The 20,281-nt window shown below is 35.1% G+C and overlaps 1 protein-coding gene across 2 annotated transcripts in view; it reads right to left on the reverse strand.

Moving 5' to 3' along the window:
• KYNU (kynureninase) overlaps positions 1-20,281 on the reverse strand; it is a 139,669-nt gene that overhangs the window by 73,236 nt on the left and 46,152 nt on the right. For both annotated transcript variants that reach the window (XM_069473018.1, XM_069473027.1), the window contains exons 5-8: positions 7,977-8,038; positions 6,485-6,556; positions 5,193-5,267; positions 2,832-2,978 (exon numbers count right to left, since the gene is read on the reverse strand). In XM_069473018.1, coding sequence (XP_069329119.1) covers positions 2,832-2,978; positions 5,193-5,267; positions 6,485-6,556; positions 7,977-8,038 — 356 coding nt within the window. The remainder of the gene's footprint in view (positions 1-2,831; positions 2,979-5,192; positions 5,268-6,484; positions 6,557-7,976; positions 8,039-20,281) is intronic.

Consider the following 20,281-nt stretch of genomic DNA (forward strand, 5'->3'; position numbering starts at 1 on the left):
TGGGAAACTTCTACATTCAGTGGGTGGAGAAAAGAAGAAATTCTTACCATAAGCAAGTAATGAAACATAGAGTAATATGGAAGTGAGGCAGAGCTCCAAAAAGATGGGTTGGCCAATAAGATAAAGTACATGCCTTCAAAGACAAAAAATGAAAACCACCTTCAAACTGATGTCTCTTGTCACTTGCTGGCCTGTCCTTGTGGTACCATTCTCTAAATTGACCCTATGTCTAGCTTTCTGTGGCCTCCCCCTCTTGCTACATGTTAGGCTTTCTCCTCAGTTAAGAAAACCTTCAGCATCTTCAATTCATCATGTGAATCAAGGTCAAACTATCAATTGTTCTTTTCATTAATTCATTCATTTTCCTCTTTGATGGCCACTGGAAATGTAGTATTTTTTTTTTTTTCCTTCAAAATCAATGTCTATACCACTTACAACCGAATCAGGAAAAGACAGATAACCCAATAAAAAAATGGGCAAGATACTTGAACAAGCATTTCATAAAAGAGATCTATTTTTTTTTTCTTTACTCTGTTTTTTTTTGTGTGTTTTTTTTTTTTTTTTTTTTTTTGAGACAGAGTCTCGCTCTGTTGCCCGGGCTAGAGTGAGTGCCATGGCATCAGCCTAGCTCACAGCAACCTCAAACTCCTGGGCTTAAGCAATCCTATTGCCTCAGCCTCCCGAGTAGCTGGGACTACAGGCATGAGCCACCATGCCCGGCTAATTTTTTCTATATATATTTTTAGTTGGTCAGATAATTTCTTTCTATTTTTAGTAGAGACGGGGTCTCGCTCTTGCTCAGGCTGGTCTTGAACTCCTGAGCTCCAGTGATCCACCTGCCTCGGCCTCCCAGAGTGCTAGGATTACAGGCATGAGCCACCATGCCCGGCCCCATAAAAGAGATCTAGAAAGCCAATAAATATTTGAAAGATTCTCAACCTTATTAATAATCAGGGAATTGCAAACTGAAACTCCCATACGTCATCTCTACAAACTAATCAGAGTACCTAAAATTATAGACTGACAATAGTAAGGATGTAGAGCAAAAAAAAGTCTCATATATGGTGGTAAGAGTATAAGCCAAACTGACATGACCCTTTTAGAAAATTGGCATTGTTGATTAGGAACAAATATACACATACCTGATGAGAAAGGAATTCTACTTTGGATTGGAGCTGTTCATTCCTATTTTCACTTATTTAATTGAGCATTCCATGAGAATTTGGCTTGGTAGGCACTTATATTTTTTAGGCACTTATATTTTTTAAGTGAAAGAAAGCTTGCAAAATGCCTAAAGAATGGTTTTAGCAATTGAAATACTTAAATATAAGAGTTACATATAAAACCTAAACAAATGTTTTGCTTTTCAATGGGAAATAAAAGAAAGCTTATATCTGAGCCACTTCATAACTTTGTATTCATTAAGGACAATAGAACAGGAAGAAACCATGATTTAACAGCAGAATGTGTGCCAGTCCATTACGTGTTTTATACTCTTCATTCTCACACTGAATTTATGAGGTGGGAGCTATTACCCCAAATTAGCACTTTTGAAAACAAAGTTGCAAAAAAGTCAAGTGACTTGCCCAAGATTACATAACCATTAAATGACCTAGCCAAGACTTGAACCTCAGACTGTGTTATTCCAAAACTCGTGGTCTTTCTTCTCTATCTTCCTGTCTCATATCTATGAAGGTTAATGAGACATGCCTGTGTACGAAGGGGACAGGGACTGCTGATTCCTTGCATAACATTTTAAAATGTGATTTTTTATTCACCTCTCTTTATTTTGGTGCTTAACATTTAATATCTAAATTAAGAAGACATTATCTTTATATCTTTTGTAATGCCCCACTTTCACAGTTATCCATCAAACCAGTTGGAAGTCGTGGTTGGAAATTCCTAGAGACTGCTAATAACGGTGCTAAATTTCTTTTCATTAGTTCCATTCATTAGCTTCAATAACTGAATATATTAACTAGACCTCACACATATATTAATCCATAACTTATTAATGTTCAGAATAAAATTCAATTGTCACATTTTTAAATACATGACTTGATTACTGAATGAAATAGACCTGTTATTTAAGGATTTAAAATATAAATTGTGACTGTTGGATGTTGCCCCCCCCAATATTATTTTTCAGGCAAATAAAAACTAAAAACACTTTTTACAAACAGTTATACACAGAGACACAACTTCAGAATGGAAAACAGTTTAAGTGCAATTTAATAGTGCATAGGGGGAAAAAAAGCCCTCCTGTTATAGGCAGTATAAAAATTTCCCAAGATTCTTAGGAATTAAATGGCCTTCTTAAAGTAACTTGTGCAAAACTTGATCTACTGATAAAATTTAAATCTACATTTCTCCATCTTTAGATACCAAGGGTTAAGTGAGAACTGATTTATATTTAGAACGAGTTACAATATGACAAAATACCAAGTTGAGTTTCTAACAGTCCTAACACATAGTTCCTATCCTAAGTATTTTGTCTGCTATCCTAAGTGTTTTGACCGAGCAGTTGAAGTACCAATGACATCACCTGCAGGAAGCTTGCCTGTCCTGCTGACTAGAGGCAACCACCGAGACAGCAGCTGTGAGTAAGGAGGTGAGACCACAAAAGTGGCAAAAAGTGATTTAAATAGAGATGCCCAAAGCAAAAAAAAAAGACTACCATTTTTTTTTAAAATGTAAGACTTATTCTTTTCTTAACTCTTAACATAATTTTACACGGACACAAACAAAGGTACTTCTCTAGAAGTGCAGTTAGAACCTTCTTCAGCCTGGCGATGGAAAGGGTGAGGTGGGAAGGAGGAAAGGATACATACCTTTGCTTGTCCAGCTTTGGTGATGGCAGGCATATTAAACAACTGCCCCGTATAAAAATGCAGCCCACTGAACAGGATCACTGCAATTGAGTCTCCTTCCTTCTCAATTACTTCAAGGATATCCTCTATTCTTAAGATTTCTTCCCCCTAAGTCAAGTTAGGCACAAGTTACATCATATCAACATTAATATATTTGTCACTTCATATTCACCCATCTAAATTTCACCATGAACTCTTCTCCATCATGAGAAAAATCAAAAATTATTTTCAGACTAAGTCTCTTCAAAAATCTGGCAAAAGAGCAGCATTTGAGCTTGCTTATTATTACTAAAAAATGATAATAAAATAGGAAAAGGGATTTTTACAGTATAAGTCTTCACAAAAGCCTAATTGCTTGATTTATCCTCCAGTAAATAGTTTTCTCCTTATTTCCAACCAATAAAACACCACAAATATTATATAAGAAGATAAATAGTTGGAAATTAGTATTGCACTTTTTTTCAATCTAATATTGTTATTTTTCTTCAGGAAAAAAAAAAAAAAAACTCACTTATACATCTTTTATCCAGGTGTTTAACCAATATCTTCTATTAGCTTAAGAGTAAAATCTCTCCAAACTAATCTAAATATCAATAAAAATCAGTAAAACTCATTATTGTAGAGGGTTTTTGCCCCATATCTCACCACTACAACTAATGATTGACTACTTCGTGAAAATAGTGAGTGAATTTAGATTTGGTCTTGCAAACAACATGGGCTGAAAGAAATCAGTTAAATACAGATTCTGGTCCACTTATGAAGCTTTTATAAATTTTCTCCATTGCTAAATATGACATGATTTTGAGGTCAATATGTCATTAATATTTTCATTAATATTTGGGGGAAGCTTATTAAGATATTATCCTTCCATTTATTTTTAACTTTTCATAATTCTTGCTATTTGCCAATTACTCTGCTCCATGTTCAAGGTGTGTGTGTGTGTGTGTGTGATACACTCTCTACCTGAAGAAGTGTGGAACTTGTTTACAAAATAGGCATCTATAAAACCAGTATTGATACTGAAATCTCTGAATTACTAAGTGAAGTGTAACTTATATATATAAAAAGAATTTCATTAATTATAAGAAAAATTCTAAGAAATGTTAATAACTAGGCAATCTAAAACTCTTTATTCTTAAATAAATTTAGTTCAGTTTGCCCACTATAATTCCAAAAAAAGGTATTATATCTATTAATACTTTATTTCTTTAAAGAATCAGTATTAAGCAAGTAAGAAATATATTTCTTGATGGTAGGATATGGCCCTTTCTCACGTTGACTTGTACGTAATGCTCAAGAGTGGTCTCAAGACTATGATTAACTCATGAGACCCCACAACCCTGGTCACTTATAACATTAAAACTTGTGATAATTAGCACCTATGTTCATTTATGCTACAAGTTAACAATTTATATCCCCTCACAGGTGTGAGACCTTTCTAATCTCATTAATCTATTGCATGTGGGCAAATGGAAATGAATAGAGTAGGTCTTTAATTTCTTCAAAGTAATTCTGGATTGAAAGAAATAATTGTTCAGACATTGGCTTATCAGGCTGGGAGCATCATATGTGAAACCAAAAATTTATTCTGCATAATTCTCTTGTTGATAAATTACACAAGCTGCAGGGTTTATATGTCAAAGTCTGTACAGCTGAGCCTTATATCTCTATTAATATAAAATACACGGTGTTTTAGATCATGAACATATGGTCAAGCCTGATTCGATGTATCCTTTGTTACCTGTTTAAATATAAGGATTCTCAAAGAGATAAAGAAATTTCCCCAAAGTCACATATCCAGTAAGTTGCAGGGTCTGGGATTTCACTGGAGTCTATTAGCCAAGTTGTAAAGCTTAAGCTTTTTCCGCTACACCACATCCCTTTTTCTACCCTAGTCTAAATGCAAAGAAAATGATTGATACTTATATTAAGGAGGGACATGAAAGATAATCATCATTCAATTTCAACAAGTATTACTGGTCTTTAACATGATTTTAATGGCACCAACGGACAATGACATTTGAAACTGAAAATGATACACCAGTTTGCCACCCTCTTCCCATCCCATTGAAGGATATGGAAGACTGCAGTGGTATTAATAGGAAAATAGTTTGCTTGCCATGTGGCTAGCCCTTGAAAAATGAAAATAAATACACATCTGCATTCTCTGTTTTAAGCAAAGCAATCTAATAGTAACAGAACTATAGGTCTTTTATTCTTTCTTGAAAGTTCCATTAAAGTAATCAAGATAATAAACTTGAGGAAAACAAAGAAAAAATCAATACTAAATAGAAGCATGATGAATATTTCTTTCTCATATACCTCTCTTGGCTTTATAATCCGCATACTTTCCTCAATGTTAAGTCCATGAAGTTGTAGCTGTGATTCAATAGCATACTGGAAAAGAAAGATAATCTATTTATTAAATTAAGCTGAAAGCATAGAAGTACATTAAAAAGAACACTAAAAACAAATAATAAAATAACAATACAAACATTATATTAAATCCAAGGTCAAGGTTAAGAGACCTAAACAAAACACTTCGGAGAAGAACAGCTTAATATAATTTACATGGAGGAATCTGAATTTGAAATGTTACATATTAGAGAAGAATGAAAATGTAGAGGTCATCTAGACTTAGGGAGCCACAAGAGATTTTTGGAATAAGATATTAAATCACCTAAGTCAAAACCAGAACTTACAAAATAACCAAGGTGAGTAGTAGAGACTTGCTATGCTTGAACATAGGCTACAGAAATGGCTTAACTTAGAAAGAATAACTTTACTTCCTTGAGAGTACAAGATATGGATGGGAATAAGCAATTACAGGAATTACCTGGAATCTTTTGAAGATATTAGAATTATGATCCATTTTAGTAAGGTAACAGGTATTTATTTTGACATAATAACATGTCCAAAAAATTACAAGGTGTAGGTCAGAATAGTAATAATATAAATACATAAAATTTTTCTAACACTGAAACTGAAACATACAATGTACTTTTATTTTTTTAACTTGTCACTGACTTGAAAATCATATACAATGTACTTTTTATCTGCGTCTGTGTCTAGAACAATCAAATTTCTTATTAAGTAAATTGCTGATAAAGTAGCATGATTTTATTTTAGTGAACCACAAGAAATATTTTTAATTGTTAATAAATTTTTTATAATAAAGCACTAATAAGTATGCTAGCATGCTATGAGAACAAAGGGACAAATAAAAGTTTATATTCTTATTCTATGTAGCTAACAGGCTAAGAACTGGGGTTTGTATTGATTTGGTTTCATATACAAATAAAATAGCAACAAGAATTAATAAAACATTTATAACTGCACATGATTTAGAACAGCAGTTTGCTCAATATCTTTAAAAAGACTAATAAATCAATGTTCCTATTCAATCCTTTCTTCCCCTAGCACATGTTTTACTTGAACAAAAGAAATAAAGTTACAATCTATGAAAAAAATGCCTAAATCAAAAGCATTTGACAGATCTTTTTATTGTAAGGTTACTTGGAAAAGACTAGTGAATAAACATTCAAGTCAGGAAAATGATATGCTCCTCTAGGAAGAATAGAAAGAACATAAATATAATTTAAAGAAATCCTTACATGATCAGAAGGGAAGGCTTTGGCTTCTAGAAGAATTTTATACCGTTTTGGCGTAGGCTTAAAGAATGATAACTACAATGAAACAGATTTATTGAAAAAGCATTAATGCACAATTTATGCATTTGTTCATTTATACCACACTTTTATGTTATAATCTCCAGCATTTTAAAGACATTAAGTAATTAAACATCTACAATGTCTGCTGGGGTACCTTTTCAATTAGTCTTATTTCCAGTGAATTATAAACAGAAAGAAGATACTGGCTCATTATGTTTATCAATAAAAAAGCCAACTCAGGGGAAAATGTGAATCAGATAAAAATAAATTCTCAAACTTTACTTAAGTATTAATTGAAAAATTATCTTCCCAAAGCATTTCATGGTAGTTTCTGTAGGATGACACTGAAATATCATGTTCTATGTACTTATATTGACTTCTTTTATACCGCCAATTTGGTTTCCACTGCACAACATTCCCACTGTTTTAATATTTTATGAGATTTTATTTTGGGTCCAACTAAAAGTACCTTAGCTCTAACATAAAACATTTGCCATTCCTAGAGGCACCAGCGAGAAGTAGTTCGTTTGTTCAGCGGGGCTCTTTCATCTCTCCACACAATTCTTGGGGAATGAGATCGGTGACAACAATGAAAGTGATAGCTATTATTAATTGGGTCTTGATCACTGGCCAGTGCAAAAGCAACTTTCACATATTATCACATTTAATCCTAGTACAACTCTTTGAGGTAAGTATTACTGTCCTCATTTTTACAAAGGAGACTATTAAGACATACAGATGCCAAAAGCTTGTCCAATGTCAAATAGGCATTAAGTAATTTAGCAGGGGGTCAAATCTAGGGATGTCTGAACATGTAGATATGTTTTCAAAACATACTCACACAATGAAGTCAAGATTTTTCAAAATATCAAGCAATTACTATAGATATCACATCCCAAATTGAGAATATATCTGATATTTTATTGAGTATTAAAGACTAAAGAAATATTTTAAACATAGGAACTCATTTAAGGTAGTAGATCCCTTTTCTTCAATTTAGCTTTATTTTCCAAGTCTTTTAACCTACTCCCCAAAAATTAATCCACAAAAGTATGATGATCCATAATTCCCACTCTGCTGAAGCCTAACATACTGGAAAATTGTCTTTTCAAAGAGTTCAATGCTTTGCTAGCATTTGTACATCATTGTTTTGTATGCCTGCAAGCAGTTTCCCTTTTCATTCACTGTGACTCTTATTTCTTATTTTCTGAGACAAGAACTGTTCATTATTCTAAAGCTCTTTGCAAGAGTCAACTTTTCCATGATTAGGAAGAAGCCATTATATCATCGTCCAGCATTTCCTGGTAAAAATGAAAATAACCTCACAATTTATTTTTAAATAAGTAAACCACCAGATGCTCATGAATTAAAGATAGAAAAACATCAGATTCTGTAAATGAATGTATTCTAAACATTGGTGGGAAAGGAAACTCACCAGTAGAAGATGTAAATTAACAGTCAAAGCATTCATTAAGGCAATTTCTTTCTCATTGGCTCCTGCAAAATAAACATATCATAATTTAGATGTTTCTATTACTTCTAAAGATACTTAGAAAAACAAAGTAGGAAGCTTCACTTGATCATTCTTAATGTGTTTAGAGATAAGGGCATATTTGATGTGTCATCACAAAGAAATGGAAGCTTTCCCACTTGACTCATTTAATCAAATGATATCTGAACTAACATGCACACGGCTAGCTAAAAATTATATTTCCTTTTTCATGTAGTAAATAACAACTAAATAATGAAGCATTTGCTTTTTCCTGGAAAATAAAAATGATATATCCTATTATCAGCTAGTTTGTCAAATTCCCAAAGAGTACATTTTTGTGGTAAGTGTATCTCCAAAAGGAATCTAATAAGGTATTAAGGCCAATTACAGTTTTAAAGCTGGCTGTTTCTGATATCAAATTAAAATGCACCTTTAATAAAAGGTGCTACTTTGCCAAACATAATTCATTGAAATTACAGTGAGATATATAACAAGACAAAACAACTACATAGCAAAATACAATGACCTAAATAGCTCTGGGGTTTATTCATACACACTGAGATAAAAGATAATATAGATGTGTAGTGTCTGCTGAGAAAATATGCGGTATTAGGATATCCCCTAAATAATCATAATATGATCTAATTCCTTTTAACAAGCCTTTTGACACTAGAAACAGACCTAGAGAATACATTAGGTGCTTAAGAATTTATAGCATAATAACAGCAATATTAGTACCTCCCATGTTTTGAGTTCTTATATCTCCTTAATATCCCTGAGAAAAATAGGCTGTGTACCTTAACATTTGTAAGGCTGTACTACATGTTAGAGAAAATGCATAACATAAGTCCTACATTTTCTACCCAAAGAGATATTTCTGATACAGTCCCATTTTAAAAGAATAGCCAGTAAGTGGAATAATAAATCTAATAGATAGAGTCTAGGATAAGTTCACTGGACAGAAAGGCCATGGAAATAGTGTATAATTCAGGAATTTATGTTTCAACAAAGCCATTTAAGGAAGCTCCTGTGATCTTCATCTGGTCAACGAAAACTTCTTATTGCATTTGCCATATGGATTTCTGCATTTGATATACAAAGTCAGTGAACAAGTGGCCGGTGCTAATATATAAGCCCTGGTCATTGTAAAGCAAAGGTCTGAAGTCAAGGGACAATAAGAAAAATCTCATTCCATATACCTAGCACTGAATAAAATTTCTTCTAGACATACTATATATATATGAATCTGATAAGCTTATGTTACTTCTAGTGGCATATGCCTTCTCCTAAAGTAAGAAAATCTCATCAAACTAATTTTTAAAAAATATTGCCAGAGGGCTGGGCGCGGTGGCTCACGCCTGTAATCCTAGCACCCTGGGAGGCCGAGGCAGGAGGATCGCTCGAGGTCAGGAGTTCAATACCAGTCTGAGTAAGAGCAAGACCTCGTCTCTACTAAAAATAGAAAGAAATTATCTGGACAACTAAAGTTATATATAGAAAAAATTAACCGGGCATGGTGGCACATGCCTGTAGTTCCAGCTACTCTAGAGGCTGAGGCAGAAGAATTGCTAGAGCCTAGGAGTTTGAGGTTGCTGTGAGCTTGGCTGACGCCACAGCACTCTAGCCTGGGCAACAGAGCGAGACTCTGTCTCAAAAATTTTATATATATATATATATATATATATATATAGCCAGCTTTATTATATTCATTTCTTTACACTATGGTGTAGATTTTTCTGTTATTTCCAAAACAAATAGTATCTAAGATATCTAACCTGATCTTATCCTTGACTCCCTGTTAACTATTTACATGCATCTTTTCTGAAAACCATTTATTAAAAAAAAAAATTGGCAGGGCGAGTGGAAGGAAGAAAGGAAGGAAAAGTAATATGAAGAGAAAGCAGAATTAGTAGAAAGAGTGGCATTCGAAAAGAGAAGAAAATAAAAAAAGAAAACATGGTAGTTATCACAAAATGAAAAAAAGAAATGCAAGAGGCAGGAAGTGGGGGACTTTCTATAGAAGCTCAGATATTCTATTTTTGCTTTAATATTACAGTCTGATTAAAACGAATATTTCCTGGGAAATTTTTGTTCTCCTGACAATACAGTGTTCATTTAGATCACCTAAAACTTCTTGGGCAAGGGAATGTGATGAATCTATGCACATGCCCACCCCTAAACGTGCTGGGCTGAATTAATGTACATTTACACTTGGCATTGAGTAACAAGAGGAACAGAGGTCATTCCTCACCTCACTTTTCAATGGCATGCTCACTTGGACCAGTTCTTTTTAAATAATCCCTCCTCTATTTGAATTATTGCACCATGGACCACTTTAAATAAAATTCACCTGCTACTGAACTTTGTCCAAAGACAGGGTCAGTCTATTTAGCATGTATGAATGTGCACTTACGTGTAACTGGGGGTGGTGTGAGTATTAATATTAATATTAATATTTCCTTCTATGCTTACACTATGGCATTCAACATTACCAATAGAAACGTAAGTTATAGTCATTGTTCACAAGAGAGTATAGTACTAGGAGCAGGAGTAATTGTTTCTTCAATCTTCTTTGGATTAATCCCTCATTTGGCCCAAATGAAGTATTCCCTGGATAACTTTTGGACCAAAAGAGCCTTACTTATCATCCTGCTCACCCAAGTCAGTGGAATGAATGTTTTTGCATCCTGAAGTCTAGAGCGCATTTGAGGGGTTGAGATCATGGACAAGGGGCTGGGTGCAGTGGCTCACACCTGTATTCCTAGCACTCTGGGAGGCCGAGGCAGGAGGATCACTTGAGCTACGGAGTTGGAGACTAACCTGAGCAAGAGCAAGACCCCATCTCTACCAAAAAGACAAGGAAAAAAAAAAAAAACCCAGCCGGGCGTTGGGGTGTGCACCTGTAGTCCCAGCTACCTGGGAGCCTAAGGCAGGATTGCTTAGAGCCCGGGAGCCAGAGGGTGCAGTGACAATGGCGCCACTGCTCTCTACCCAGGGTAGGCCAGTAAGACTCTGTCTCAACAAAAACAAACAAGGCAACCGACATCATGGACAGGGAAGGCAGTATCATAGGCCATTCCAGAAGGGCCTGTAGAAAGGCTACTAAGGAAATAGAAATACCCAGGGCATGCTGTTTGATGCAGATTTTATTCCCAAAGTTTTCACCTACTTTAAGGACATAGTGCAGTACACTTCAAGAGGAAATTCAGTCTTCAAAAATAGTACTTTTCTATACCAGAGGGGTGTGGGGATAAGCATTAGGTGAATCTATCTGTTTCCAGCTTGAAACCCTTTCTCTCTCAAGGCTTCAGTTTAGACAACCCTGCCAAAGATTCCTTGGGGACCTCAGAGGTGTCTGCATTAACAAGATGAGTTGAGATTATACGTGCTGAGAGTGTTTCCAGGCTGGTCGTGTCTGGAGTCTTTAAAGCTGGCTGGAGGAAGAGCAATGAGGTGTCCTGTCTGACACAACACTTGGGGTTGCTGAGAGAACAAGTGAGGTAACAACCAGCCTGTGAAAGGCTACTGTGAAATTACTAATGAACTTGTCTCAAGTTGAATATTTGGGGGGAAAAAAGTGCATGATGAGGCAGTAAGTGCCGATGTAGAACCTGCAGCAAGTTATTCAGAAGATCTGACTAAGATCATTGAGGAAGGTAGCTGCACTGACCAACAGATTTTTCAATGTAGATGAAATAGCTTTTTATTTGGAGAAGATGCCATCTAGGACTTTCATAGCCAGAGAAGTCAATGTCTGTCATCAAACCTTCAAAGGACAGGCTGACCCTCTTATTAGAAGTTAAAACAGCTAATGACTTCAAGTTCAAACCAATACTTATTTACCATTTTGAAAATCCTAAAGCCTTTTAAGAATTATACTAAATCTACTCTGTCTGTGCTCTAGAAATGGAACAACAAAGCCTGGATGACAGCACATCTGTTTACAACATGGTTCACTAAATATTTTAAGCCCACTGTTGAAACTTATTACTTAGAAAAAAGGATTCCTTTAAAAATATTACTGCTCATTGACAATGCACCTAGCCACCCAAGAGCACTGAGGGAGATGCTCAAGGAGGTTAATGCTGTTTTCCAGCCTGCTAATGCAACATCCATCCTGCAGCCCACAGACCAAGGAGTAATTTTGACTTTCAAGTTTCATTATTTAAGAACTACATTTCCTAGGGCTATAGCTGGCTGTCATAGACAGTGATTCCTCTCATGGATCTGGGAAAAGTTAATTGAAAATATCCTAGAAAGGATTCACCATTCCAGCTGCCATTAAGAACGTTCACGATTCATGGAAGGAGATCAAAATATCAGCATTAATAGGAGTTTGGAAGACGTTGATTCCAACCTGCATGGCTGCTTTGAGGGGTCAAGACTTGCTGAGGAAGGGATTACAGATGTTGTATAAAAAGTAAGAGAACTAGAATTAGAAGTGGAGCCAGAAGATGGGACTGAATGGCTGTAATCTCATAATAAAACTTAGAAGAAATTGCTTCTTATGGATGAGCTGAGAAAAGTGGTTTCTTGAGATGGAATCTACTCCTGGTGAAAATGCGTGAATGTTGCTGAAATGACAATAAAGGATTTAGAATATTCTATATGCTTAGTTGCTAAAGCAATGGCAGGGTTTGAGAGGATTGACTGCAATGTTGAAAGAAATAAAATACTATCAAATAGCATGGTATGTTATAGAGAAATCTTTCGTGAAAGGAAGAGTTGATTGATGTGGCCAACTTCATTGCTGTCTTATTTAAGAAAGGGTCACAGCCACCCCAACATTCAGCAACCACCACCTGATCAGTCAGCAGCCATCGACATAGAGGAAAGACCCTCCACCAACAGAAAGATTATGACTCCCTAAAGGCTCGGGTCAATATTAGTCTTTTTTAACAATAAAGTATTTTATAATTAAAGTAACTACATTGTGTTTTCAGCCATAATGCTATTGCACAATTAATAGACTACAGTGTAGTGTAAACATAACTTTATATGCACTGGGAAACCAAAAACTTTGTGTGACTCACTTTATTGTGATATTTACTTTATTATGGTGGTCTGAAACCAAGGCCACAATATCTTTAAGGTATGACTGTATTTTCAAAAGAAAATTTACCTAATTGATCTATCTTTTTTGGTTCAGATTAGATTTCTGAAACTAACATTGTGCTAAGAAAATATTTCAATATCATCCACATTCCATAAGAAAATAAATCTTTTTTTCTAAAGTAAACCAAAATCTTTTCAAGTTGCTTTTATTTATTCCTTTTCCCCCCAATTTCTTTGAATTATTATATTATAGAAATATTAACAACTACTAGTACTTAAGGGGAAATTTTTTAAAAAGCTTCCAGAAAGCTTATCAGGTTTTGAAGGGATGTTTGCTTCAGATCATCTGTGACTCATTGCACTAAGTGTCAAGATTTGAATAACTTCATTTGAGATGAGTGTGGGTCAGGGCTCTCTTTCAAAGACTGCTTTCCTGCCTCTTTAGTATGTGTTTATTTATTTATTGGACATCGTTTTTTTCTTTGCCAGAAGGTGAACCTCAGTTAAATGCAAGCACTGCCTTCTTGTCTAAAAGCCTGGCAAGCTAACATTTATGGAGCCTTTACCATGTGCTGACATTTCTAAATATGTGACTTACATTATCTAGTCTTCACAGCAACCAAATGAGGTATCTACTCTGATTTTCTTTATTTTATCAGTGAGGAAGCTGATATCCAAAGAAATGAACTAACTTACTAAAAGTCTCTTAGAAAAAAATAAAATAATAATAATAATCTTTGTCTAGAATTCCATTTGGAAGCATTGCTTACAGATAATCTGTGTATTTGACTTAAGTCAAAAATAGGAGACCTAAACCTAGACTCATAACCAGCCTCTTTCTGTGTCTTTCTAATCCTAACATAATTTCAAACCTTTTGCAAAATGAGGATGACAAGGCCCCCACCTGCTTACTATTTGATAAGAGGATTCATTAGGGGGGTCGCCTAACTGCCATACCATGTTCTGTGTATTCTTTAAGCAGATGCAAATGTTATCGTGGATTTGGCTGTCGGGTTTGTAATTAGGCTAAGTCCAAGAACTTTACACTCCATTTTCCAAGCAACACATTTCTGTGGCCTCTAGAGCTGGCCAATACATGGCTAAGGGCCTGTAACTGTTGGGGGAGAGATTCCAGGGATTACTGCTTCTCTGAGGGTCAATAAAGTTTCATAAAGCAAATTTATGTTCACATTACAACATTTTTATAAGCCCAAATGCATGAGGCTAGCCCTTTGTGATTTTTATGTACCCAGGGAAAAGTAGGCTTAATAATAGTACTAATAATATTCTTCAGCAATTTTATTTCTAGCATCTTGATAATATGACATTAATTATAAGGGAAAGTTATTCCATGTTTTGCAGAACTGTTGGCTCTATATAGAATGTTTTATTAATAGTTTTTCTTCTCATCTGAAATTGAAATTCTTTTCTATGTCTATGAATAAATAGCTCTTTCTCTTCTCTATCCACTCTATCAATTTGTACACATAATAATTTTTATGATCCTGCTGTTACTTTCTTTGAGAAATTTTATGGTGAAATAAAGGCTATGGTTTTAAGAAGCTGGAAGATTCAATCTTGACCCAAAATATACAACAAGTCTGTTTGCTCATGGCACATTCAGGTGGCCTAACAAGTAGGAAAAACAAATTTGACTTTTGGTACTCTTTACTGTAGTTACCATGCAATTATTTTAATCATTTTATGATTTAAACCATACCTACTTCCAAAGAGGGTCTGAAATTTCTTATACAATTTGAGGAAAAATGCTAACAAATAGCAATACAATACATGCACATTAGAAACAATTAAATGTTTTTGTTAGTTCAAACTTAACCAGCTTTTTCTGAGAACTTCCTAGTAACTCTAGTAATCCAGGGCAAAAAGGAAACCTATGTGGGGTCCACAAACAAAATAAACACACACGTACACAAAAATACCTTCTGAAAGAATTAGTTTCTATTAAAGTAAAGAGTGAACTAACAATTCATTTTTCAATTGGACGTAAAGATCATTTCTCTGACTAATATCTCCAATTTGAAAAGTAAAGAATTTGGAAGATTATAATAGTTACTGAAATGTAAAATAAATAAGTAAATATCAAGCTTTTAAAATATTGTTTATAATTCATTTTTGCAAAGTGTTAATTCATATTCTTCAACAAAAACATAGTAGAAATATTTCCCCTGATAAATTATGAATTGTAGAGAACAAGACAGATATTTAACAAAATAATCATTAACTAAAGATCCCCTTCGTTCACTAAAAATATTTCGAATGAAATGTGACAATGCATTTGTCACATAAGGTTTGAGATTTTAGGAAGTCAAATATATTTTGTTTAATGAGTTTCACATCTACAAAACTGACGGTCCATTTCAAGAAATATTTGCTATCTTGTATATCCCATATTATATTTTGGGACCAAACACCTCTATTTTAATTAATATAGCATTCAAAGACAAAGGTGTAGAAAGCTAAATGAAGTTTGCCCCATAGATGTGGTATAACAGGAACTATTTGGTCTTTGTTTCCAGTTCCTGGAACAGGGCTCCCAAAATCCTTGGATTTTTCCAAGTGATAAAAATATCTTGTGTTATTCATAAAAAATTCCTTTAGGTAGCACCTGAGTTTATGCTAATGAGGTGGCTTAGGGGTGGGCCTCCTAGCTAGTCTCAGCATGGTCACCAGAAAGAACAAGAGATTAGAGGGATTAGAGGATTGGAACTTTCAGCTCCACCCACTGGCCTACTGGGAGAGAAGGAGAGCTGGAAATTGAACTCTACGAACACATGTGAATAATGACACTCAGAGTGCTTATGGGTAGGAAAGCACCTGAGTGCTGAGAGGGTGGCATGCTCAGAGAAGGCATGGAAGCTCCATGCCTCTGGGTCCTCCCACCATTACCTTGACCTATGCATCTCTTCCATCGGCTGTTCCTGAGTTGTGTCCTTTATAATACACTGATACAGTGTTTTCCTGAGTGCTGTGAGCTGCTCTTGCAAATTATGAATCCAAGTATGGTGGAAATCCCTGAATTTACAGCTTGTCGGTCAGAAGTATGGGTGGCTCCTGGGGCTTGTGACTGGTGCCTGAAGTCGGGATAGTCTTGTGAGCCAAAATATAAATTGTATCACTCTGTGCGGTATTTCAAAGACAAGCAGAAAACCCCTACAGCTAGGGTTGACAAATTTTCTTTTAAAGATTTAAAATAAGTTCAGTCCCTTTACTTTTCTAAACAAGACAAGATTTATAGTCTTTTTTTTTTCCCCTTTTCCTTAGTAACAATAATGAGTGGTTGGTCTGAAATTTCAGGGATCTTTATGTGACATACGTGTATTTACTGGGCAACAAAACACTTACACATTTAATAAGTTGCAATAGAGCTGTAAACTTTTAAATGGTGGAAGGAAATGTTTTTGCAGGGTTTATTGGCTTCATAAATAAATCTCACTGAATAATATCACCTTACCACTTCCCTGGCCTGTATATAAACATCCTAACTCCTCTTTACAGGATGATAAATATTAAGCACAAAATAACAAGATTAGAATGTAGTTTATGTTCTGAAAGCAAACCTAATAAAGAGGTAAAAAAAAAAAAATCCACAGCTAAGGAAAACACACATTCTCTGGTTGATTTAATTGTGGATTTTTTTTTCCAGGGTTTTTGTTTACATGTTAGACATTTGAATGAATACAATTGGCTGCTAAAGAATAAAAACAAATGTAGGCTTTATTAACCAACTATTTAACACACCTTTAAAGGCAACCCAGGATTGTTCAGGTGGGAATTTCCTCCATCAGAATATACACTCCCAGAGTTAATTCTGATGGCCGGATCAAGTGCTCTGTGTTCCTGAGAACCTACTGGTATGGCTGGAGATTGTACTGGACCTGGCTGACAAAGATTCTGGGCCTTGGCACAGACCCAAGCATCTACGGCTGCACAGATTCCCTCTGGGGCTTCTTATGCAAGTCCTGACTCAAGTCCTACACACTGAGCCTGGTTCCATGTGCTGCCCCCAAAACACTGCATGTCCAGGCTTCCAACTGCTCCTTGCTTCAGTAATGGCTCTATTTCTGGTCTATGAAGGTTCCTATTTAATTTTTTTTTTAACTATTGCTATATATTTGTTAATTTAACTTTTTTCTATCCAAGGGAGCCTTTTCAGCTTGTACTCAATCTTTTATCTTAAACTATAATAGAAATTGATATTCTGATTCTACAATATAGCATATAAAACACATTTGTATAGTATAATGATTCCTCAATAATATCTACTAGAAAATAGAGCTTTTGCTTACAACTTTTCTATGAGATTGTTTAAAAATTAGGTTAACACATTTATATGGTTCATACACTGAAAACAGATTTTCCTGTAATTTGGGTGTGTTAAGCATGACAGTGTTCTCCTCTGTGTACGTGATGGGCCACTGTGCCAAGAAACTCCCCCACGTCAGACTCTTTAGGTGGCCCAGATATCACAGAGACTTGTCCAGTCTCCTGCATAGGTACTCGCAGCTAAATTAGATTGCAAGTTGATAAACGTTTATTTAACCCTTTTGTTTTCACTATGTTATATGTTATGAACTGAGTTGTGTTTCCCCAAATTCGTATGTTGAAGCCCTCATCTCCATCGTGAGTATATTTGGAGATAGGGTTATAAATTGGTAACTAAAGTTAAATGATGTCATAAGAGTATGAACCTAATCCAATAAGACTGGTGATCTTATAAAAAGAGGGAGGAAAACCAAAGATCTTTCTCTCCCCCATTGCACAAAAGAAGGGCCATGTGAGGACATAGTGAGGAGGTAGCCATCAGCAAGCCAGAGAGCCTTCACCAGAAATCAACCCTGAGCGCACCTTGAACATGGACTTCCAGTTTCCAGAACTGTGAAAAAATAAATTTTCATTGTTTAATTGATCTTGTCTGTGGTGTTTTGTTATGGTGCCTGAGCTGACTAACACAGTATACATGTCCTCACCCGGGACTCTTTCTTCTCCCTTCTCCAGTGACTAACCCTCTGGTCTTCTCCTGGAGTAGGGGTGTAGGCGGATTCACCCGGCAACTTCGAGTGGGCAAGGGGATGTGGTATCTAATTACATTTAGACAGACAGTAAACAAATCATCTTTTCTTCATTCCTATTTTCATCTCTACTTCTAGAGAGGCTTAATTGGAATAATTCTCAAGCCTTTGAAGGATCTGCAAGATAAAGCAGGTGGCTTTTCATTTTTTTCCCATTGGGAGAGGAGGATTTGGTTTACTTTTTGTTTTCATTTTGTTTTACATTTTGGACAAAGCAGTTAGCACTTGTCTACCTGTTAGCCATCTCCCCAAATTTCATAGCTACCATGTCCTTTACCATTCCAGTTTGTCCTTTGGGGTTTAGAACTTTTAAATATTTTCTAATTCCATTAAGAATTCCTTAGTGACAGTTCAGAAAAAAGAGTAATTAAATGCATATGTTCAGTCCTCCATCAACTGGAAAATTGTGTCTCTTCTGTAATGTGGATCACAATAATTTAATTCTATATTTCTTTGTATTTTACTTGATTATGTATACATATTAATTTTACATTTCTTTGTATCTTCCTTTACTGGGAGTCCCATGAGGATAGGATGGCAATTGTTCTTATTTACCGTAATGTTCTCAGTGCCTGCCACAAGTCCTGACATACAGCAGAGGGTCAATGATTATTTTTTGAACAACCAAGATATTCCCCAGATTTTAATGATTTGCCAGTTGCCTGAGGTTTTTCTGCATGTAAATCCAACTTTCCCTACTCTAATTCCATTTCCCTTCCAGCCGAGGTTGATTTCGTCTTCCGATTATTGGCCAAGATTCAAATGATATGAAGCAATAAAAATATTTTCATATTTGCTTATGGGGGAATGAGATTTAAAAAAGCATTTTGAAAATTGGGATTTTTTCTAAGGCCTTCAAATATTTCTAAATATCACCCTCTAATTGCTAAAATATCATTAATGTTTTTTTCAGTACTCTAAATTTCACATAAGATTTCAGACCATGTTGAATATTCAATCCAATTAAATAAAAAACTTTTATCAAGATGTGAACACATTTACCATCTAAAACTATCTTGGATACCACCAATAGTATGTATAACTCATATTAGCAAACACATTATAGACCAAAACAGCATCAGCTATATTATTTTCAATAACACTAAGTTTACGTTTAAATTGATCACCAAGGATTAAACTAAAATGAATCAAAACATGATTGGTGTTTCACACCTTTAGCATGTGAAGGTTTAAGTGTTCATTTTATCATACAGTGAAATTATAGAAAATTGATTTCAGTTGATTTTTATGAAATTTGTTTAACTCTAAATTAACACAATGCATATGCTTTTCATGGGATGGTAAATATTACTTTTAAAGTATACAAGAAAAAATAATATCACAAATATTTTATTTTTCTATCAAATAACCTGGTTATAGTCATTATTTTACAGCAATCTTTGAATGAACAAGTCTAAGTTAAAGGTATACTCACCCTTGACGGGAAAATGTTAAAACAGAAAATCAGGATGTTCTTCAATAAGATTTTGACTTTGTAACCTATGTTTATAACTAAATGATAATATGTTTACAATTTGATTTTTCTTTCTTTTTTTTATTTCAGAATATTATGGGGGTAGAAACACTTTAGTTACATATATTGCCTTTGTGCCGCCTGAGTGCCCATGCCCCAGACAGTGCGCAGGGCATCCCTTAGGTGTGAATTTACCCATCGCCTCTTCCCCCGCCACCTGCCCGACCCCCGATGAGTGTTACTTCCATATGTGCACATAGGTGTTGATCAATTAGTACCAATTTAATGGTGAGTACATGTGGTGCTTGTTTTTCCTTTTCCATTCTTGTGATACTTCACTTAGAAGAATGGGCTCCAGCTCCATCCAGGATAATACAAGAGGTATTAGTTCACATTTTTTATTTATTTTTTTTTTAGAGACAGAGTCTTACTCTGTCATCCAGGCTGGAATGCAATGGAATGATTGCAGTCTCAAACTCCTGGGCTCAGGAGTATCCTTCTATCTCAGCCTCCTGAGTGTCTAGGATTATAGGCGTGAGCCACCATGCCCAGCTAAATTTTAAAGTTTTTGTAGAGATGAGGGTCTCACTATGTTGCCCATGCTGGTTCTTGAACTCCTGACCTCCAGC

This window comes from Eulemur rufifrons, chromosome 1 (genome assembly GCF_041146395.1).
Source record: "Eulemur rufifrons isolate Redbay chromosome 1, OSU_ERuf_1, whole genome shotgun sequence".
Lineage (NCBI taxonomy): Eukaryota > Metazoa > Chordata > Mammalia > Primates > Lemuridae > Eulemur > Eulemur rufifrons.